Source organism: Schistocerca cancellata, chromosome 5 (assembly GCF_023864275.1).
Source record: "Schistocerca cancellata isolate TAMUIC-IGC-003103 chromosome 5, iqSchCanc2.1, whole genome shotgun sequence".
NCBI lineage: Eukaryota > Metazoa > Arthropoda > Insecta > Orthoptera > Acrididae > Schistocerca > Schistocerca cancellata.
This window is the reverse complement of record NC_064630.1, coordinates 829885778-829909598: the sequence shown is the minus strand read 5'-3', so window position 1 is coordinate 829909598 and position 23821 is coordinate 829885778. Positions and strand designations below refer to the sequence as shown.

At 43.9% G+C, this 23821-nt stretch overlaps 1 protein-coding gene across 1 annotated transcript in view; it reads left to right on the top strand.

Annotated features, from left to right (window-relative positions):
• The first annotated feature begins 8453 nt into the window (after positions 1-8453).
• The window catches only part of LOC126188827 (uncharacterized), a 165655-nt gene continuing 150287 nt past the window's right edge, over positions 8454-23821 (top strand). Inside the window, exons 1-2 of the mRNA XM_049930440.1 lie at positions 8454-8495; positions 14126-14416. Coding sequence (XP_049786397.1) covers positions 8454-8495; positions 14126-14416 — 333 coding nt within the window. The remainder of the gene's footprint in view (positions 8496-14125; positions 14417-23821) is intronic.

Here is a 23821-nt window from a genome sequence, read left to right as displayed (position 1 = left end):
CATCAAGTATAAATTTAGGTGTCAGGAAGGCTTTTCTTAAGGTATTTGTATTGAGTGTAGCCATGTACGGAAGTGAAACATGGACGATAAACAGTTTTGACAAGAAGAGAATGGAAACTTTTTGAAATACTGAAGATTAGATGTGTAGATCACGCAGTTAATGAGGAAGTACTGAATAGAATTGGAGAGAAAAGAAATTTGTTGCACAACCTGGCTAGAAGAAGGGATCGGTTGGTAGGACACATTCTGAGGCATCAAGGGAACACAAATTTAGTATTGGAGGGAATCATGGAATGTAAACATCGTAGAGGGAGACCAAGAGATGAATACACTAAGCAGATTCAGAAGGATACAGTAGCATGGAGAGCTGCATCAAAGCAGTCTTCGGACTGAAGATCACAGAAACGACAACACTGTTGACTTTTGTTAAAGTGCACACATCCCAGGCAATCAGAAGCTGTAATGTGTTACACGAACTTTCAAACGGGGACACTGACTGTAGTATTATGCAATTCTATGTTTCGGTGCTGGATGGTTACCATAAGAAAATAACATTTCTAAATGAGTATGTGATGTATATGCACAACGAGAAAGCGGTTTTAACAGAGCATTTGGTAATGGTGGAAGGGGGTGGATGATTATTTCTCTGATCAATTCGTCAGTGACTTCTTATAGAACCAAGACTGGGAAACATGTTTTCATTATTATTTACAATTATTATTTACGGTAAAAGCACCATCTCTCCAGATGTATTTCTGATGTGCTGCTGTTTATTGAGATTTTGTCTGTATCCTCTGTCGGCTGGGTCGTGCTGTCTGCATTGTCCGCCGCATATGGGGGCAAACAAGTGTGATAGCGCTGTTCAGTGTCTCACTTGTGCACCCGAGAATGCCGCTAGCATTTGGTTCTCAGTGACGTCTGCAGATGTGACTATAAGTGCATTTATTTTTTAAATAAAAGAAGTGCTTTTCTCTCTAGCATTTCCTATCCTATACCATTTATGGGGAAATTGTTTTCAATGTACGTCTTAGCAATGCAGGGAGAGGTTTCTTCTGGGTGAATATTGTCACAGTGCAGTATTTAATCATGCAAATATATTTGTTTGCTACAATGTGGAACTAGCTATTGTTAAAATGCGTCATCTGATTGGAAAAATATGTAGCGCCGTCATTACGAAAACGTAAAAATACCCATGATGATGGAAATAATCTTTAGCTATTTATCAATTACATAACACATTTCGAATTTTCAGACGTTCCTGTAGTAGCAGGAGCACCCTTTTGCCCTTTTGAAAAGAGAATGGTTTTTCTTGCTGCCTTAAGACGTAAGATGATTTTTATTCTAGTAGAGTTAAAACACAAGGAATGTGAAGATGAACAAGTTTACGCATTCATTACCACAAATTACTTTACTGAGACACATTGTAAGTAGGCTGTTTATATTTTCTTATTGGCAACGTTACGTAGCGCTCTGTATGAAAATCACTGGCTGTGCTGTGTGCAGTCTGTGGCTAGTTTGCATTGTTGTCTGCCATTGTAGAGGGGCAGCTGGATGTTAACAGCGCGTAGCGTTGGGCAGTTAGAGGTGAGCCGCCAGCAGTGGTGGATGTGAGGAGAGAGATGGCGGAGTTTTGAAATTACATATATTATGACTTGTGATGATATTAAGGTAAATACATTGTTTGTTCTCTATTAATATATTTCATTTGCTAACTATCTCTATCAGTAGTTAGTGCCTTCCGTAGTTTGAATCTTTTATTTAGCTGGCAGTAGTGGCGCTCGCTGTATTGCAGTAGTTCTAGTAACGAAGATTTTTGTGAGGTAAGTGATTTCTGAAAGGTATAGTTTAATGTTACTCAGGGCCATACTTTTGCAGGGATCTTTGATAGTCAGATTGCGTTGCGCTAAAAATATTGTGTGTCAGTTTAAGCACAGTCTTGTATAATTTTTTCAAAGGGGACGTTTCAACATAATAGTATGTACATTACCCGATGTTTACCTATCTGGGTCAATCTAATCTATAATTATTTGTTGCTTGCCTACCAAGGTGCGGACAGTGATTCGGATTTTCAAGTAATACTGTGCATTGACGGTCTGCCGTAGAGGAACATAATGCGTTAGGGTAACACCATCACAGTCGTACAGGAGAATCACCATATCTTTAGACCGCTCCATTCGCACCATCAACAGAACAGGCTCTGCTAACGGTGTACTACGACTTCCACATCGCTGGCAACGGGTTCTACACTATGCTGGTGACTACTTTGAAGGACAGTAGCGGGTGCAAACATGTAACTCTATTGTATCGGTTATGAAGAATAGTGGCCACTATTTAAGTTCCAACCCTCGTATTTACCAATCATAAGCGTAATTATTGTCGAGGTAGGGATGCGAGGGATTTTGGGGTACTCATTTTATGGTGGATGAAAAATCCATTGGGAGGGCAAAATTCAAGAAGTTTAAGGATGGGATGGAGACTGAGTTGCAAGATTATAGTCTAATACATGCAACTGTATCTCTACCCTTATGAACCGCAGAGTACACTGATGAGCCAGAACATCATGACCACATGCTTAATAGCTTGTCTGCCCGTCTTTGGAAAGATCCTGCTTATCACGCATCCGACAGGTTGGTGACAGGTTTTGTGGAGGTGTGGAATTAGATGTCTATGCAAAGGTCATGTCACTGGCGTAAATAAGGGACCGCTAGTTTTAGTACGTGGTGTTGGCATCCGATAGTGAGACAGATGGTTTCCACAGGATCTACATCAGGAAAATTTGGTCGCAGAGACATCAACGTGAGTTCAGTGTAATGCTCCTCAGACTACTCTAGCGTGGCTCTGCCTCAGAGACACGGACAATTACACTGCTGAATGACAACATCGTTATCGGGAAGGCCTCGAGCACAAAGGTATGCAAGTAGTTCGCAGCTGACAGTGCTTCTTCGATCACTACCACACGTCCTATGCAAGCGAATGCCTCCCGCAGCATAATATTGCTCCCTCCAGCCTGCGTACGTTAACGCTGCACGTTTCGAGTCGCCGTTCACCTCGATGACGGCGTTTGTGGATTCACCCGAAGAGCCGATACGTTTCCATTGATCGACGCTCGAATTCCGATGTTCTCGTGCTCACTGCAATCGTAATTGACGATGTCGTTGGGCCAACATATAAACACGAAGCGATGGTTTGCTGTGGAGCTCCATGTTCAACAATGCTACGAAACACTTGTGCTCTTTCGTCAGAGACGCCTCAGACCACAATTCATCCTACTTTACAGAGCAGATAATCATCCGAACCTCAGGTTCTGGGAGGAGTCGTGGACGTCCAATCATTTAGTGCCTAGTCGTAGTTTCACTGCCCTTCTACATCTTTTCACAGATGCTCACGACGATAGTACATTAACATTCGACCAGCATCACATGACTGGTTTTGGTAAAAGTCTTGTACCAAGTTAGCAAGGAGTGTATTACGGTATTACCACAAGCAACAAATAATTCACTGTGATTCTTGAGTTTCTCCCGGCGTATTTGATAATCAAAATATCCACGGGTGTGCTGCCGGTCTATAGTGTCCGACGGGCACAATATTTCGGCGATCATACATGTCGCCATCATCAGGTGAACTGACGGACTGAGCTCCTGTGAACGTGCCGGCACGGAGATCCGTACGCTATGGCTGCTCAGAGGGAACTTCTCAAGGACGCAGATTTACTGGAGGATGACGCTAAGAAATTGTTACCCCAAGGTCCGGTACTGCCTAGACTATATGGACTCCCGAAGGTTCACAAAGAGGGGGTACCATTACGCCCCACTGTCAGCAACATCAGGGCACCTACATATTTGTTGGCCAAATACCTGACGGGAATATTAAGTCCTTATGTGGGTAAATGCCCTCATCACATCCGTAATTCCGTGGATTTTGCTAAACGCCTTGATAGCTTCAGGTTGGATGAGTCAGATATCATGGTGAGTTTTGACTAGAGATGGGGGATCCGCTCTTGAACTAATTCATAGAGTTCAATCTTTCAAAGGAGAGAACAATCAGTGATTCAGAAAAAAAGAACGGTAGCTCCAAACGTTTCCCACGGCAGAGAGAGAGAGAGAGAGAGAGAGACGGAGCATATCAGCAGCGCCTCTGCTGGTCAGAGCACAGTGCACGCCACACAACACAGCCAGCGCCGGCCTCTGCCCTGCTTCTACCTTGGCTGCCTGCATTGTGCAGTGCCCCATTGGATTTTGTGTTTCACATATGCCGTGCCGTCTCTGTGTGTCGTCTGCCGTGTGCACTGTGCAGTGTCTGGCGCAGCTTAACTTCGCATCGCACTCTGTCGGCGATCGTTTCAGTCGCACGTCCTGCCCTCTGGGCAGTTGATGCGAGCAACTTTATTGTATGATTATACAATATGATACAGTATGATTATATGATAGCGGAACAAACACTGGTAGCAGTTACTTCTGTAAAATATCTGGGAGTATGCGTGCGGAACGATTTGAAGTGGAATGATCATATAAAATTAATTGTTGGTAAGGCGGGTACCAGGTTGAGATTCATTGGGAGAGTCCTTAGAAAATGTAGTCCATCAACAAAGGAGGTGGCTTACAAAACACTCGTTCGACCTATACTTGAGTATTGCTCATCAGTGTGGGATCCGTACCAGATCGGGTTGACGGAGGAGATAGAGAAGATCCAAAGAAGAGCGGCGCGTTTCGTCACAAGGTTATTTGGTAACCGTGATAGCGTTACGGAGATGTTTAACAAACTCAAGTGGCAGACTCTGCAAGAGAGGCGCTCTGCATCGCGGTGTAGCTTGCTCGCCAGGTTTCGAGAGGGTGCGTTTCTGGATGAGGTATCGAATATATTGCTTCCCCCTACTTATACCTCCCGAGGAGATCACGAATGTAAAATTAGAGAGATTAGAGCGCGCACAGAGGCTTTCAGACAGTCGTTCTTCCCGCGAACCATACGCGACTGGAACAGGAAAGGGAGATAATGACAGTGGCACGTAAAGTGCCCTCCGCCACACACCGTTGGGTGGCTTGCGGAGTATAAATGTAGATGTAGATGTAGAACAGGACAGAGAGCCACCTAGCGGATAACATAGGAACTACTTGCAAAAACCTGCTCGCAAGGGAACGGACGATTTGTCTCGGAGCGGGTGAGTTCACCGCTCCCCCCCCACCCTCGGAACTCGCCCGCTCAACGCTCACCCCACCGTCTCGACTCTAGCCAGAGCGTCGAGCAAAGCGACACAGGTGTCACTCTGGTCTCTGCGGTCTCAGCTCACGCAGTAATACAGCTCGCGGCTCGACCTGCTCGACTCAGCGCCTCTGCATCCGAGTTCGTCCCCACTGGATATTGTTCTTCGTAGTAATACCGCTATGTATATTACATTATTATGTTATGTATACATCAATTGTTTTTATTTTATTTTTATTTGTTTAAACTGATTAGATTAGGTTCCTGATGACTCCTCTTACTATAGGATTTTTATTACGGACACTCGAATTTACGCTTTAATTACGAGCGAACCGATAAACGTATCGCAAAATGTGATACACCAATATTTTCCTTGTTTTATTCTGCGTAAGGCTATATGCAGCACTTTCATTTTACAGTCAAATTTATATTTTTTTTCTTATTCTGGTACGGATTTTGCGATTTTAGGCGTCTTCGAAAGGAAACGTTCACTTTAAAAATATATGGCTTGCGATGTATTTGTATGAGGTTAATGAAATTTTAATACATTATAGCCAAATATATTGTTAATGTAAATCTCAAGTTACAACATTTTCCGATCACCCAAAAAACCACGATAGTGCAAAATAAATCAATAATCAAAAACTTTGTCATATCGTGGAAATTTCAATAAATAATACAAAATTCTTACTCATTATCTGTGTTACTTCAAAATAGGATCAAATAAGATCAAAATACAGGTATAGTACTGGAATAAACCAAGTTTAAAGGGCAATGTGCCTTCCATTTATTTTCTATTGTAAATGAGTGGTGAGTCATGAAAAAGAGCTAATTCATTTCAGGGAGTGAACAGTTCTGATCCAATCTCTGAAAAGAACAGTTTTGCCCATCTCTAGTTTTGACGTCGTTTCCTTGTTTACGAGGGTACCTCTTCGAGAGTCACTAGAATTGATTAGTCAGAAGTTTGACGAGAAGACCACTGAACTTTTTAGGCATGTCGTGACTTCCACGTATTTTCTTTTTAATGGAGAATACTACGAAGAAACGGAGGGAGTCGCCATGGGTAGCCCACTCTCACCAGTGGTAGCGAATTTATACATGGAGAACTTCGAGGAGGAAGCCCTGTCGCCATCCGTATGGAAACCTACTTGCTTTTTCCGTTACGTGGACGACACGTTCGTCATCTGGCCACATGGTATGGATAAACTCCTTGACTTCCTTACACCCCAACATCAAATTCACTATGGAGACTGAAACGGAGGGTAAATTACCTTTCCTTGACGTCTTGGTCAAGAGAAGGGCTGACGGCACTCTAGGTCATGGGGTGTATCGGAAGACAACGCACACTGATCTGTATTTGCACGCAGACAGCTGCCACCACCCTTCACAGAGGAACGGGCTACTTAAAACTCTAGTACATAGGGCGCGCACTATCTCTGACGCAGAGAGTCTACCCCAGGAATTGGGACACCTGAGAACTGTATTTCGAAAAAATGGGTACTCAGAGTGGCAGAATCAACGTGCTCTCCGCCCAACCACTGCAGCACAACCTGTTGAGATGGATGAAGTCACGAGGGAGGAGGTAGGCACTGCATTTATTCCATACACAGGCGCACTCTCGGGGAAAATCGCCCGCATTATGATGAAACACCAGGTCGGAACTGTGTTTTGTCCTCCAAATAAAACTCGTGCACTGGTGGGGAGCGCCAAAGATGACCTCGGTTTGAGGAAGGCCGGCGTGTACCAGATTCCGTGTCAATGTGGCAAGTCGTATATTGGTCAGACGATGCGTACCGTCGAGGATCGATGCCGTGAACACCAGAGGCACACTCGACTGATGTATCTGAGCAAGTCGGCGGTCGCTGAACATTGTTTGTCGGAAAATCACGCCATGGAGTATGACCGCACGAGGATTCTGGTACAGACGTCGAGATACTGGGACAGCGTTGTTAGAGACGCCATCGAAATTCGCACCAATGATGACCTCATAAACCGTGACTGTGGCTATAATCTTAGCAAGGCTTGGGAACCAGCGATTGGGTTAATCGAGAGTAAATCGAGCAAACGTATAGTTGTGACGACCACGGCGGACAGAGCCATCACACCGACGTCATCTCAGACGCCGTTGCAATCTGTTCCACCGCGCGACCGTGGCGCGGGGCGCGGACGGCGGAGGGAGCGCGCCGCGGGCGGAGGGTATTTAAATCGGCCGCCGCCGCGACCGAATCCAGTTCCCTCTGAGCAGCCATAGCGTACGGATCTCCGTGCCGGCACGTTCACAGGAGCTCAGTCCGTCAGTTCACCTGATGATGGCGACATGTATGATCGCCGAAATATTGTGCCCGTTGGACACTATAGACCGGCAGCACACCTGTGGATATTTTGAAAATAATTCACTGCTACTGGATGTGGCCTTCAACTTCATCAACTAAATAGGCTGACCATAAGGGTTTTTATTTCGATCTCCGTTTCTCATCTTCGTAGGAAGCAGTGGCCAGACCTGTCTTGTGATACATTCGTCGTATTTTGCCACTGTATGCGTCAATAAAACGATAAATTTAATGATGCCATCACGGTGGTGAGGTTGTCAACACGACGCAACTTACTGCTTATTTGTCATCACTAGTGACTCAGACTGTTCTTTCTTTGTGCGGATGACTTAATAAACTCCTGCTGCATGGGAAATTTTGCCACAGTTAGTGGCGTGTCACTCTCGGTATTTAGGTAGACACATAATAAGAAAAATATTTTAGGATGTTTTACAGCTGCTTGCATTCACCATCTGCTGGCTGCAGAGTGCCTTCTTACTCATGTGACGTACTACCTGCATAACAAGTGACGGCCGCGCTTGGTCTGTATACAGCTGGTGCTGCTTTTGCTGGTCACAAACTGGCCTCTCCGTGCTAGGCGTTGCTATTGATGACTTGTGGGAGGGGGAAGGTATGCGGCCGTTACCGCTAGCGAGACTGGGCAGCGAATGTTTCATGTATAGCAATATTTCCCGCGATTACTTGGTGTTGTGGGCGCGGTTCGACTTCCCCTGCTGAAATGTTGGACTATGTTGAAAGTACAGATGCGTTGTACTTCTCGGAGGGATGTAGTACTCCGTATGCAAGAAGTTGCAGGCTGAGAAGAAGTAGCTGTGATTGTACTGCGCTCAGGTACGTTCAGTCAGTATGCGTGTCTTCATTCCTGTTTGTGAATAGTTAATTGTAGTTACATGTAGACTTTGGAGATTTGAGTTATCGACAAATGACATGAAAAGCCTGCAGCTCTACAAGGTTGCACTTTATCATAAAGTGAGAGATGTGCCGGCATCTCTGTGAGTCTTTGGCTTCATATGCAGAAATCGTTGATTTTTGCTGCACAGTGGCAATAACTCAGTCTCATTTGGGTGGAGAGGACGTGAGTAAATACATTGGATTATTTCTGCATGTATTCTAGAGTCTTACAGTGACGCAGCGCGCTACGATAACAAGATACTATTTCGCGTTAAAAGTCTCTTTATTCTGCGTTGCGAGCACAGGCAGATCGAGTCCACCGTCACTGTGCTTGCAGGACTGTATATGTCGCTAATTTTTTCCCGATGTGCCCTGTATGGTTCACGTGTAGGCGAATGTAGCAGGTTCGTCGCACTGTGCCATTTCTGCCCACGTTTGAAGGAAACGCCAGACTAACCTAACCACTGTGATGGACAGAGAAGTATAGGTAGTGCTCCTACTCGGATTTTTTTAGTTATTTACGAATTTTCTAGCAATAGTTGACTTCCCGGTGTTTCAGGGAATTCTGGTTAGTTCTGAAACCAGGCTGATTAGGCAGCTCTATTCTGACTGGGACAGAGAGTGAGAGGATGAAGGGGAGGGCGCTAATCCGCAGTGCAGCCCACATATTCCCACTGACGTGTTGGGGCCTGTTTGCCACGGGTAGAATGACTCTGCCCGGAGTGCCTGGTTTCATAGCAGTGATTTCACCACCAGGAGGCAGATCTGTCGCTGAATACTGCAAATTTCTCCAGCGCTAGTGCAGTGTTTGCAGTTGCAGCGATACTCCGCAGCCGGCCAGAGTGGCCGAGCGGTTCTAGGCGCTACAGTCTGGAACCGCGCGACCGCTACGGTCGCAGGTTCGAATCCTGCCTCGGGCATGGATGTGTGTGATGTCCTTAGGTTAGTTAGGTTTAAGTAGTTCTAAGTTCTAGGGGACTGATGACCTGAGACGTTAAGTCCCATAGTGCTCAGAGCCATTTTTTTTTATACTCCGCATGTCAGCATCTGACGTATGGTCCACCCCAACAAGTGTCACGTTGCTTGGTTGTACCCTAGCTTAGACCTGTCTGCCTTGAATGACCTGCAGTGGTTGGAAATACAGGTCATCATCTCCCTATGTGATTATTTACACATACACATAACTTATCGTTGGTTGGAAATCGGTAAACCTCGGAATTTTGCTGCGACGTCATAAATATACTAAAATAAATATAAATGTCGTGTGACTAGGGCCTCCCGTCGCGTAGACCATTCGCTAGGTGCAAGTCTTTCGAGTTGACGCCACTTCGGCGACTTGCGTGTCGATGGGAATGAAATGATGATGATTAGGACAACACAACACCCAGTCCCTGAGCGGAGAAAATCTCCGACCCAGCCGGGAATCGAACCCGGGCCCTGAGGATTGACATTCTGTCGCGCTGACCACTCAGCTACCGGGGGCGGACATAAATATACTGTGGAGTCATTGTTTCCAACAACATGCTCGTTTTAATGTCTCAACTATGACATCACGTATAGGACATGTAGGATGTTGACTTATCAAGATTGTGATGAGGTATTTCTTACAAATGCAGTCTTTATTTGGAAATCGGTAAAACTCCAGTGCTTGTAGAATTTGCTATGATGCCAATATTTCGACCAAGAGGGCAACACGTTCGTTTTGTAACACACACAAATATTTGTTTACAAAATATGACAGTATACATGTGATGTGTTACGGCACCGACAGGAAACTCTGACCACTGCAGACAGTGCCACAAGTTCCTCCAAAAAATCGTAACACAACACACACACAAATGTCAAACTAACAAATATCAATCCTCCTGATGATGTAGGTTTAAGCCTTGGAAACGCGTGTGAAGATAAATAAACAGTGACTGGAAACAATAAACTTGTTGTTTTATTTAATACGAAAGTCTTCTAGTTCGTTAAATGACTAAAATGGCGCAATATTAAATTTAATTTGTGATCAACGAATTCTCACGCCATAGAACATGACTGAAATTACTTAAGATAATTACAATAACATTATTGTGCTATTAACAAATAGCCACCCTATGGTGAATAGCTCCAGATTGGAGACGTTCACTGATGTGGCCCAGTTATGAAATATGAGAAGAGGGAGGGGGTGCTCGAATCTTATTGTTCCAGGGGACAGGGGTAAGCAGGGGACAGGGCTAAGCATTGTCAGTGGACCCTCAGATGAGATCGTTATCTCGTTTTGAATGCCCTCTGATAACCTGCTGATTACAGCATTGTCATACTACCAGGCGTGCCGGTTGCCTATCCTCCTTTCCCTAGGCTCGAACCTGCAGCGAATAACTACAACACTTGCTGCAGATACAATTCTGCTGGCGTTACAAGTAATAGGTGTATGAGTGTGTGGCCATGCAAAATGCAAAGGAACTCCAAAGTTGAAGTACACGTGACAGCACAGTTCTTCAGGGAAGACGTCTAAATTGTACACCGATTCACCGTGAAAATCTAGCTGCATGTGGGTCAAATGAAATATCATCTCCAGCTCTAGTGCAATGGAGTCTCAGTTATGCTGATCTAGAAGGCCATCGATGCGGGCCCCAGACCAGAATTTATACACAATCGAAGAACTGATTGACAGCAATCACAGAGTGAGAGACACGGACACTGGTCGACGTAGGGGCGTCTGTCTCTGTAGGCTCTGTGGCCGAGGAGCGGCTGTCTGTCGTGCAGGGAAGAAACGGGTGGCGGCAATTCCCTACTGCTTCTACAGGCATTTGGTAACTACACTACTGGCCATTAAAATCGCCACACCGCAAAGATGACGTGCTACAGACGTGACATTTAACCGGCAGGAAGAAGATGCGGTGGTATGCAAATGATTAGCTTTTCAGAGCATTCACACAAGGTTGGAGCCAGTGGCGACACCTACAACGTGCTGACATGAGGAAAGTTTCCAACCGATTTATGATACACAAGCAGCAGTTGACCGGGGTTGCCTGGTGGAACGTTGTTGTGATGCCTCGTGTAAGAAGCAGAAATGCGTACCATCACGTTTCCGAGTTTAATAAAGGTCGGATTGCGGTTTATCGTATCGCAACATTGCTGCTCGCGTTGGTCGAGATCCAATGACTGTTAGCAGAATACGGAATCGGTAGGTTCAGGAGGGTAATACGGAACTTTGTGTTGATCCCAACGGCCTCGAGATGACAGGCATCTTATCCGCACGGCAGTAACGGATCGTGCAGCCATGTCTCGATCCCTGAGTCAACAGATGGGGACGTTTGCAAGACAACAGTCATCTGCGCGAACAGTTCGACGACGTTTGCAGCAGCATGGACTATCAGCTCGGAGACAATGGCTGCGGTTACCCTTGACGCTGCATCACAGACAGGAGCGCCAGCGATGGTGTACTCAACGACGAACCTGATTGCACGAATGGCAAAATGTAATTTTTTCGGATGAATCCAGGTTCTGTTTACCGAACCATGATGGTCGCATGCGTGTTTGGCGACATCCCGGTGAACGCACATTGGAAGCGTTTATTCGTCATCGGCATACCGGCGTATCGCCCGGCGTGACGGTGTGGGGTGTCATTGGTTACACGTCTCGGTCACCTTGTAACGCCGGAAATGCATATCCTTTTATTTCCATCTATTGTACTATAAATTTGTTTTCCTTATTTTTGTTACCTGAATATATAACATTTCTGTGTCTTCGTATATTGTAATTGTTTTACTATTTGTATATATATATATATATATATATATATATATATATATATATATATATTTATGCATTTATGTCGATGTATAATTGGTTTGTTTCGTAAATATTATTTGTATTTTTACGCTGGGTCTTGCCTAGGGAAAACTGCAATCGAACGATTACATCGATAGGTCGTGTGAAGAACGAAAGTGTTTAGGATCTTTGGTAGTGTTAACTCTGCCGCTTGGAGCGCGGGCTGAGCAGAGGGAGTCTGGCTGGAGTAGCGAGTGGAGCAGGTGTGTTGTGTGACGCTCCAGCGAGTTGCCGCGCTTTCGGGGTTTGGCAGCATGTAATTGCGCTCGGCTCGCGATGATAGTTTCTGACATGGTGTCGCGGACGGGAAGCATTAGCTGGCGCACATCAAGAGCCCGTTTCGCCTGGTGACCGTGTCGAGAAGAAGGCGCGCCAACATCCAGCTTCTGCAAGAGCGACGGCCGACAATGAGTGACTGTCGCCACCTCCTCGATCGACGGCTTCAAACCTTCAATCAACCAACAAGGAAGACTGGAAGCACGTAAAGTTTTAGAACTGTATGGCAGACCTCAGCTTTTCAAACTGTACCATTTTCGTAACTATAATTACAGTAACTTAGCATGAACCTTTGTTGCTCATTGTCTCCCTTCCTTTTCCGGAATGAACCCGAGTGTCGTTGAAATTCAAACGCCAGCATCATTCCACTTCACTACTTTAATTTCAAAGTTCAGTTAAAGTATTCATAGCTGGCCACAGTATTTAGATTGCACAAGCACAAATTAAGAGTGCGAGTTTTGTTATCGTATTTTAGCTTACCTGTGACTGCAGCTCAGCTTGGTACGTACTAAATTTTACTATTGTTAATTGTTCAGAATCATTTAATTCAAGTTCAAAGTTAAATCTCTTGTTTCTAAATTGCGTAGATTCAAGTAGCTTTTGAAATGATTGTTGAGGTAGTCCAAGACTAACCGTATTTTACTGAATTTCGATGTGCTTCAGAAAGAAAGCTCACTATTAACTTCAGTCACTAAATTAACTTTCAATTTTCCCGTTTTATTAATTCTTTTGCTAAATTAAGTCAGAGTGTAGCAAAATTTATTACTTCTGACAAACTTTCAGTTTTCACTGTCATTAAGGTCGATAAGTGAGGGGGAGGTTAGAACCTCTTGTTGGCATTGATTGCACTGTCAACATTGGACTTTACATTTCAGATGTGTTACAACTCGTGGCTCTACCCTTCATTCGATCGCTGCGATACACTACATTTCAGCAGGATAATGCGACCGCATGTTGCAGGCCCTCTACGGGCCTTTCTGGATACAGAAAATGTTCGACTGCTGCCCTGGCCAGCACATTCTCCAGATCTCTCTGGTCAATGGTGGCCGAGCAACTGGCTTGTCACAATACGCCAGTCACTACTCTTGATGAACTGTGCTATCGTGTTGAAGCTGCATGGGCAGCTGAACCTGTACACGCCATCCAAGCTCTGTTTGACTCAATGCGCAGGCGTATCAAGGCCGTTATTACGGCCAGAGGTGGTTGTTCTGGGTACTGATTTCTCAGGATCTATGCACCCAAATTGCGTGAAAATGTAATCACATGTAAGTTGTAGTATAATATATTTGTCCAATGAATGCCTGCATTTCTTTTTGGTGTAGCAATTTTGATGGCCATTAGTGTACGTTGAAAAGTAGTTCCATTATCCAATTACAATTATTTGGGCTGCCATAATAAGGCGTAACTAGGTTTTTGGTGACCGTCATGTTTGCTAGCTGCCTCACGGCGTCTGTGCTTGACACACTGTGCTTACGAAATGACAGGGTTTTAACGTAGTACTTCATTATGTCTCAAAAACGCCCACGGAAAAGGGCCAAAAGTCTCGGATCGAACTGGTAACTGGCGGTGTGAGCTGCACCTGCTGAAGGGCGCTTGGGCGCGTGTGTGCGCAGCTGGTGGACCTGCGGCTGCCGTGCGGCTTGCTGCGCGCGGTCGGGCTGTGGCCCACGGGGGGCAGGCCGCTGCTGTACTCGGCCTACACCGCCTGGAGCCTGCTGATGCTGCTGTGCAGCGTGCTGGGGCAGTTGGCAGGCCTGCGCGGCCACTGGACCAACCTGCCCACGGTCGCCACCTCCGTCTGCCTCGCGCTCACCACCTCCTGCACCATCTTCAAGGTAGGGCTGGCGGCTGGCGGCTGGCGGCTGGCTGGCCCACGGGCCAACAGCGCACTGCTATTGCAGCAAGTACTATCGAAATGAGCAGGTGGGGAATGGTGATTCCGGAGCGTGATTCTGCTTATACGAATCATTCGGTTTAGACATTTTATCTGGGTGGAGTGGTAGGTTTGTTTAAAAAACACGGTAATACGAGTAGAGGCTGGCTTGCGTTGGAAGTAAATGCAAACGTAATCTTCTTCATTGTGTACACCTGTAACCTGAAGAGACTACAATCTGTGAATCCCATCAGACAACTAATTTCAGCCGAATTCTGCAAAATATTCAGCAGTGGATTTCACGAAAATTTCTTCTCATCAAGGATTTTCAAATTAAAAAATAGAAATAAAAAATCCGGCTCAATTCTTAGTTATCTGAATTTCACCTGACAATTAATGCAAAGAACTTATCCATGTCCCAACCTTGTTTTGACATATTTGTCCTATCATCTGTGCGTCATGTTTTGTTCAGATCTGAAAAATTTATCTTATTTTATTTATTTATTTACACGTCAAGTTCCGTAGGACCAAACTGAGGAGCAAATCTTCAAGGTCATGGAACGTGTCAATACATGAAATTACAACCTAAAAGTAATAACAGACAAAAATAAATGTTTATGAACCCGAAAAAATGAGTCCATAATTTTAAGTAAACGCAATCAACAATACAACAAGAATCAGCTTAATTTTTCAAGGAACTCCTCGACAGAATAGAATGAGTGACCTATAAGGAAACTCTTCAGTTTCGATTTAAAAGCGCGTGGATTACTGCTAAGACTTTTGAATTCGAGGGGTAGCTTATTTAAAATGGAATCAGCGGTATAGTGCACACCTTTCTGCGCAAGAGTTAAGGAAGTCCGATCCAAATGCAGGTTTGATTTCTGCCGCGTATTAACTAATCTCCTTATTCTTTGGAATAAGCTAATATTGTTAACAAGAAATGACAGGAAGGAATATATATCTTGAAATGCCAATGTCAAAATACCCAGACTCGTGAACAGGGGTCGACAAGACGTTCGCGAACTTACACCACTTATTGCCGGAACCACCCGTTTCTGCGCCAAAAATATCCTTTTAGAATGGTAACAGTTAACCCAACATATAATACCATAGCACATAAGCGTATGAAAGTAAGCAAAGTAGATTAATTTTAGTGTTGAAAGATCACTCACTTCAGATACCGTTCGAATTGTAAAAATGGCAGCATTAAGTCTTTGAACAACATCCTGAACGTGGGCTTTCCACGACAGCTTACTATCTATCTGAAAAACAAGAAATTTGAACTGTTCAGTTTCTCTGATCATATGCCCAGTCTGTGATTTTAAAACGTCAGGTTTTGTTGAATTGTGTGAAGAAACTGTAAAAACTGTTCTCTTGTTTCTCATAACAATCACAGAGACTAATTGTTGTTGTTATGGTCTTCAGTCCTGAGACTGGTTTGATGCAGCTCTCCATGCTACTCTATCTTGTGCAAGCTTCTTCATCTCCCAGTACCTACTGCAACCTACATCCTTCTGAATTTGCTTAGTGTATTCATCTCTTGGTCTCCCCCTACGATTTTTACCCTCCACGCTGCCCTCCAATACTAAATTGGTGATCCCTTGATGCCTCAGAACATGTCCTACCAACCGATCCCTTCTTCTGGTCAAGTTGTGCCACAAACTCCTCTTCTCCCCAATCCTATTCAGTACCTCCTCATTTGTTATGTGATCTACCCATCTAATCTTCAGCATTCTTCTGTAACACCACATTTCGAAAGCTTCTATTCTCCTCTTGTCCAAACTATTTACCGCCCATGTTTCACTTCCATACATGGCTACACTCCATACAAATACTTTCAGAAATGACTTCCTGACACTTAAATCTATACTCGATGTTAACAAATTTCTCTTCTTCAGAAACGCTGTCCTTGCCATTGCCAGTCTACATTTTGTATCCTCTCTACTTCGACCATCATCAGTTATTTTGCTCCCCAAATAGCAAAACTCCTTCACTACTTTAAGTGTCTCATTTCCTAATCTAATAACCTCAACATCACCCGACTTAATTCGACTACATTCCATTATCCTCGTTTTGCTTTTGTTGATGTTCATCTTATATCCCCCCTTCAAGACACTGTCCATTCCGTTCAACTGCTCTTCCAAGTCCTTTGCTGTCTCTGACAGAATTACAACGTCATCGGCGAACCTCAACGTTTTTATTTCTTCTCCATGGATTTTAATACCTACTCCGAATTTTTCTTTTGTTTCCTTTACTGCTTGCTCAATATACAGATTGAATAACATCGGGGAGAGGCTACAACCCTGTCTTACTCCCTTCCCAACCACTGCTTCCCTTTCATGTCCCTCGACTCTTATAACTGCCATCTGGTTTCTGTACAAATTGTAAATAGCCTTTCACTCCCTGTATTTTACCCCTGCCACCTTTAGAATTTGAAAGAGAGTATTCCAGTCAACATTGTCAAAAGCTTTTTCTAAGTCTACAAATGCTAGAAACGTAGGTTTGCCTTTCCTTAATCTTTCTTCTAAGATAAGTCGTAAGGTCAGTATTGCCTCACGAGTTCCAGTATTTCTACGGAATCCAAACTGATCTTCCCCGAGGTCGGCTTCTACTAGTTTTTCCATTCGTCTGTAAAGAATTCATGTTAGTATTTTGCAGCTGTGGCTTATTAAACTGATTGTTCGGTAATTTTCCCATCTGTCAACACCTGCTTTCTTTGGGATTGGAATTATTATATTCTTCTTGAAGTCTGAGGGTATTTCGCCTGTTTCATACATCTTGTTCGTCAGATGGTAGAGTTTTGTCAATAGTGGCTCTCCCAAGGCCGTCAGTATGTCCAATGGAATGTTGTCTACTCCCGCGGCCTTGTTTCGACTCAGGTCTTTCAGTGCTCTGTCAAACTCTTCACGCAGTATCGTATCTCCCATTTCATCTTCATCTACATCCTCTTCCATTTCCATAATATTGTCCTCAAGTACATCGCCCTTGTATAGACCCTCTATATACTCCTTCCACCTTTCTGCTTTCCCTTCTTTGCTTAGAACTGGGTTTCCATCTGAGCTCTTGATGTTCATGCAAGTGGTTCTCTTATCTCCAAAGGTCTCTTTAATTTTCCTGTAGGCAGTATCTATCTTACCCCTAGTGAGATAAGCCTCTACATCCTTACATTTGTCCTCTAGCCATCCATTCTTAGCCATTTTGCACTTCCTGTCGATCTCATTTTTGAGACGTTTGTATTCCTTTTTGCCTGCTTCATTTACTGAATTTTTATATTTTCTCCTTTCATCAATTAAATTCAATATTTCTTCTGTTACCCAAGGATTTCTACTAGCCCTCGTCTTTTTACCTATTTGATCCTCTGCTGCCTTCACTATTTCATCCCTCAGAGCTACCCATTCTTCTTCTACTGTATTTCTTTCCCCCATTCCTGTTAATTGTTCCCTTATGCTCTCCCTGAAACTCTGTACAACCTGTGGTTCTTTCAGTTTATCCAGGTCCCATCTCCTTAAATTCCCATCTTTTTGCAGTTTCTTCAGTTTTAATCTACAGGTCATAACTAATAGATTGTGGTCAGAGTCCACATCTGCCCCTGGAAATGTCTTACAATTTAAAACCTTCACTAATTCCCACTATATCTAAAATAACCTATCCATTTCCCTTTTTAAATTTTCTAACCTACCTGCCCGATTAAGGGATCACAGAGACTAAAACAAGGGCTAAACCTTTTATATCTACGGCGATCACTACCTTAGTCTTTAGCAGCTTAGGATTTGCACGACGTTCTTTAAGAAGTCGTAAGTTCTGTAATAATAGTTTAGCTTGAATTACTAGTCTAGGACGAAATTCTGGAGCATATAATGAATTTCTAGAGTAAGCTATATCAAAAAGATAACCTTACCAAACGAAAGTGACGAAGTGCCAGAAATCCTCATAAAAGAAATAAGGAGGCTATAAATGAAATGTAGGATGACAAGCCACAGGGTCATGATGGTCACACAGTTAAGGTTAACTGTAATAAACAGAAAAAACTGGCTACAATCTCTATTGCTTGTATATAAAAAGGCCATATCCGGTTCGCCCAGAAGAAAGCAAAGGTAAGCCTTTCAGACAAAAAAGAAGAATTCATGACTCAAAGGAGTTAGCGTCCCGTCAGGTTACTGGCCGTTATCTGTAAAGTTTGCTCTAAAATCTTGACAAATCGCATCAATCCGAAACGCTTAGCCCATAAAACAGCCGGATAATGCAGTGGTAATAGCACAATAGACCATATACGCTCCGTATATGAAGTAATTAGTTGAGCCAATGAATATGAAATGCCTAACTTTTACAATTCCGAAACAGCCTTCGATTCTCTGAACCCAACTGCAGTTATAAAGGCACTGACTAAACAAGGTGTGGTAAAAGGACATAAATATATTACGTAACACCTACATTTCTTGGCAAAAAGAATAAAGTCATCAGGAAACACGGTAATATATCAGCGCAACATGGTGCATGTGCACGCTATGGGTGGGTATGTAGGAAATTAGACTTGTAATTTCTTGCGTCTGGTAGAAGGGACGGTAGTGTTGTCTGGGTTTAATGTTGTTAGCAGCTTTGCTGGGTGTTACCAGCGTCAGCTGTTGGGTGGGAGATGCCGTACATTGTTGTGAGACAGCGTTATAAGCATCTGACCAAGATGAAATGGGCCTTATTGTAGGTCTCCATTCGACTGGTCGAATCGCACAATATCCAGATTTGTGGGGTATTTGGATGAGACAGCAGTCTGATGTTGGTTTGCATGGCTGCGTTATGACAGACGTACTCGTCGTCAAGAGGGCGGTCCATCACTCCTGAACACCACAACAGAGGGTCGGCGTCTTAGTCCCTTCATAAAGGCGTGCGCCACCTGAACGCAAGTAGTGGACTAAGTCCTGTGTCGTCCTGCACCGCTGCTCGAAGAGTGGCAGCAGCCGGACGAGAGAATTACTGCCCCATACAAGGTATATGGGCTACCTCAGAACCGCAACACAGACGGCTGCGTCTGGTGTGAGGCCGCAGTCGAGGCTAGTGGACTACTGATGAACGGCTTCTCATTGTGTTCAGAGGTGAATCGCGGTTCTGCACTCCCCCGGATGACCAATATAGACGAGTACGGTGCCTATACGGGGAGAGGTCCCACTTTTACAATGATGTGGAGAGTCACAGCGGTGTCACCCCTCGTGTCATCGAGTGGGGAGTCATCGGGTACGACTTCAGTTCAAGGCTGGTAGTGACTCAGGGAACGCTTATGCCGTAAAGATGGACATCCTGCATTCACGCGTCTTACGCCTCATGCGGCACTATTGTGGTGTCATTTTTCAACAGGACAATCGTCGTCCAAACATGCCTTAGTCTCTGTGAATTGTCTGTGCGATAAAGAGCAAGACCTACCCCCCAATAGAACACGCATGAGACCTGGTCTGATGACAGCTTCTTCCCGTTCCCATTATCCAGGGTACCCCGGAGGACCAGTTACAACAGATGTGGGCCACCTTGTCTCACGAGAGGGTACAAAGGCTTTGTGACACGCCACTACCCAGTCAAATCAGTGCATGCAGCTAGGCTGGAGAGGGTGCGTCGACATACAGATAAGTGGGTTCATATTGCCAAGTCCTCGCAAATCTCACTCGTTTTTATATCACTGACGTGACATCACGCCTGATCTCTACCCTGAAGTTTTACATAGTTTCCTCCTCCCCTTTCGGTGCTTCGCCTTTTTTGTAAAGTAGTGTATGATACGTTAATGGCTTCTGTCAACATAGAATAATGCACAGGGGAATTTTCCATTGGAAGAGGACCAAAGGTGGATGTCCATGTCCCCAACACAATTTAACTGGATGTTATTTAATATTGAACAACAATTGTCTGTGAATTTGTTAATGGCTATGAGCACTATGCGACTTAACTTCTGAGGTCGCCTAGAACTGAGAACTAATTAAACCTAACTAACCTAAGGACATCACACACATCCATGCCCGAGGCAGGATTAACCTGCGACCGCAGCGGTCGCTCAGCTCCAGTCTGTAGCGCCTAGAACCGCACGGCCACTCCGACCGGCAATTTGTTAATGACCGTGTTTATTTGCAACAGTTAACTGATATCCAAGAAGCCTTAAATCTGAAATTTTTGACCACATCAACCTTGGTTGGAGGGCTTATGAGGAAAGGCAATTGTTTTTTGATGTAATATCTCAAGAAACTTAAAAATCGATATTAAAGCTGTTTTTCTAAAGAAAACTTCCAACAGCTCGAAGAAAATTGGAAAGTCCGGTCCCAGGTCTCACCAAGAAAGGTAGGGAAACAAGCGAATACATAAGAGCATTAACAGGGCTTCAGGATGTTGTGGAAAGAGTAAAGGGTCTAAAATCGGAACAGACAGGACATTTCGCATCAAAAAATAGCGCAAGATGAGAAAAAGCGGTATTAGAGCGGAGTCCCAAAGAAAGACGAAGAACACAAGGCAGACAATCCGACTGATCCGATTAGGAACAGAAAAAAGGCCAGTTTTCAACAATCAGAGGATAGGAGGAAACAGAGAGGCATCAAAACAGTGAGTGAAATTGTGTTTTTTTAGCTTAAGATTAAAGAGGCACACCTCGTAAAATTTGAACAATAAAGAACAAGGAGTAGCATCGCTGACAAGTAATAAAAACGTCCTGGCTTTCAGGTCCTTAAATATTGAGTAAAAATTATCAGCAGTGGTGGTCGAAGATTTCTGGTATAACGTGTTAGTTATGTAGTTGGATATGTGCACTGCTACCAAATGTCTCCCCTCTTGCTCTCCCTTTGATGCCGACAACGATATCATGCATTGTTGCCACATTCCCCATCCCTCCTTGTACGACTTCACAGGTTAATTGCCCTATGAACTAAAAGGATGGTAATTGAAATACTCATGGGACGCTCAAAATGGCCCAGATGGACTAGTTGTAAAATGAAGTAAATTAAAAAATTCAAAATGGTGGACCTACATCAATTTTCTATGAATAAAGTCCAAGATTACGTGTGGGGTCCTGCCCACTCGTCTCCTATAGAGTGCTTATAGGATGCTGCGTTCTCGGAATGGTGTACAACAATTGAAGCAAATCACATCAATAGTTTTTATTACAATAAAGAAGAGAGACAATACTTAACTTTGAATTTACAATCCTCAAACAGTCAAACCCCTTTGCTGTATAGAAGGTCCATGTAAGCAATTGATATGGCTCACACGTCACTGCTATCGCAGTGCTCTCCTAGATCGGCTCTAGTACTGTGCGGCTGAGGCTGTCAGGAGCGGCGGTTACATTCTCTTCGGCTAGAGGGCGCTCCTGTTGTAGTGGCTGACGTCGCCTCACCGCCTTTTCTACTCTTGTGTTCTTCACCTTCGTCCCGTCGCTTATCGTTACGCCGGAACATGGCGAAGATTAACACTTCTCCTTCTGGGCTTTTCCCATCACTATGATGCCAGAATCAAATATGGCGGACGTGGGAGTACTGTGCCAGCCTGTTTGAGTGCCAGATCATTTAAGTGAAAGATGGCGATCCAACATGACCATCTCAGCGTACATGGTAATAAGTTTAGAATCCAAGATGGCAATCTAAGAAGTCAGATATAGGATACTGGCACAGTCTACATGGTTACCAGGACGTGTTAAGTTTAGAACCGTGCCCTAAGCTTAAAATGGGGGGAATTTAAAAAACACATATATATTACCCCATGTCAGGCTGTCCTAAGTTTAAAACTGTGTTCTGTTTAAACAAGAGACAGTTCTGTTGCGATGAGTTAGCAACAACAGCAACTTTGTGTAAGCAAATTACAACACTGTTTAAACAAGAGACAGTTGTGTTGCGATGAGTTAGCAACAACAGCAACTTTGTGTAAGCAAATTACAACACTGTTTAAACAAGAGACAGTTCTGTTGCGATGAGTTAGCAACAACAGCAACTTTGTGTAAGCAAATTACCACAGAGCCACCTCTGCACTTGTAAAGCTCATGAGTGTGCACACAGGCCACTATGTCACCGCCGTAGGACTGCATCTGATACAAAGAGTCACCACTGTCGCAGCACATCAGAAGTAGGCCACAGCTGGCCGCTAACAGCTCAGTGCAGACCGCTATCAGTAATCTACCTCTCCACCACAAAGCACACGTGCCCTAAGTTAAAAATTGTGGCAAATTCAAAAATCCAGGAAAGTAGTTCCAATTTGCGCCACTAGTACGTTGTTTCTCGTCGCACTGCAGTCACTCCCACAACCTGACTGACATCGCAACCCACATGACCTAAGTTAAAACGATGGGAAATTTCGAAAACGCAGGAAGCACAATTATGCTTTAAACCATATTGAAAAATGGCGAAAGATACAAAATTATCCTAAGTTTAAAATGAGGTCAGCTGCGCAGTGGCCCGCACGTACGCTCTCCAGGTAAACCAAAAAATCTGTCTACGTACTTTTCACAACTTGCTACTGGAAAATTAATGTGCAGAATGGGTGGCAACCATTAAACAAGCCAACCTTGTTCATAGTTGTTCAGTTTTGTAAAAAAATTTCAGTCTTACATGCATCCTTCATACGTCAACCACATTTGACATTTAAACACATTTAGAAGAAGTGACTATCAAAATTGTTGCAGACGTAAATAACACAAAAAAAGCCATGTTACGAGAGTAGGCGCCTGAAACCTAGTTTTGTGCAGGATTCCAAGATTATGAAGCATCTGTTGTGGCAGAGGCTGGAGCAGAGCCCACCCTACAGGCCGACACCTGGAGGCTGCCGCTGGCAGAGCCACTGATGGGCTAATGCTCACATTAGCCCATCAGTGGCTCTGTCAGCAGCATGATAAGAATTCAGACGGCTGATAATGTGTCACCTCACAGCAGACAGCCCACAGAGCGCCTGTCTCATTGATTTGTTGAGAGTCGAATGATTAGAGCGACTAAGTTAAGGGGACCACACCCTGCCTATATAACCCATGTTAATTTAGGCAAGTATTTGACGCATTTCTGAAACAAACTATTTGATGCAGGACCTTAATATTTTTACTGTATGTTACATGATGCTAATAGAGTCAACTGTACTAAAATCTACTTTACCCATTTTATAGTTTTTAAGCAATACGTTTTTAAATTTATTAACAAAAAATATTAAGTTTTTGCTGCAGCAAATGTTTTTGTGAACTTCCTAATGGGGGAATGTTAATGAGTGTAGTACCAGAGGTGGATTTTTATGTTGTGAAGAGCGTTTGAAAGTTTCATTCATTTATCTACGATAGTTTCTGATATAATGGAGAATATGTACTGAAAATTTTAGTTTGCGGGAAATTGGATTTAAGGAAAAAACTTTTGAAATTTGTTACTTACAGTTAATTAAAACTGTCCTGCTGCATATGATGGCCCTTCTTTGGCCTCTAGCAGGTCTTCCAGCTTTTTTTTTT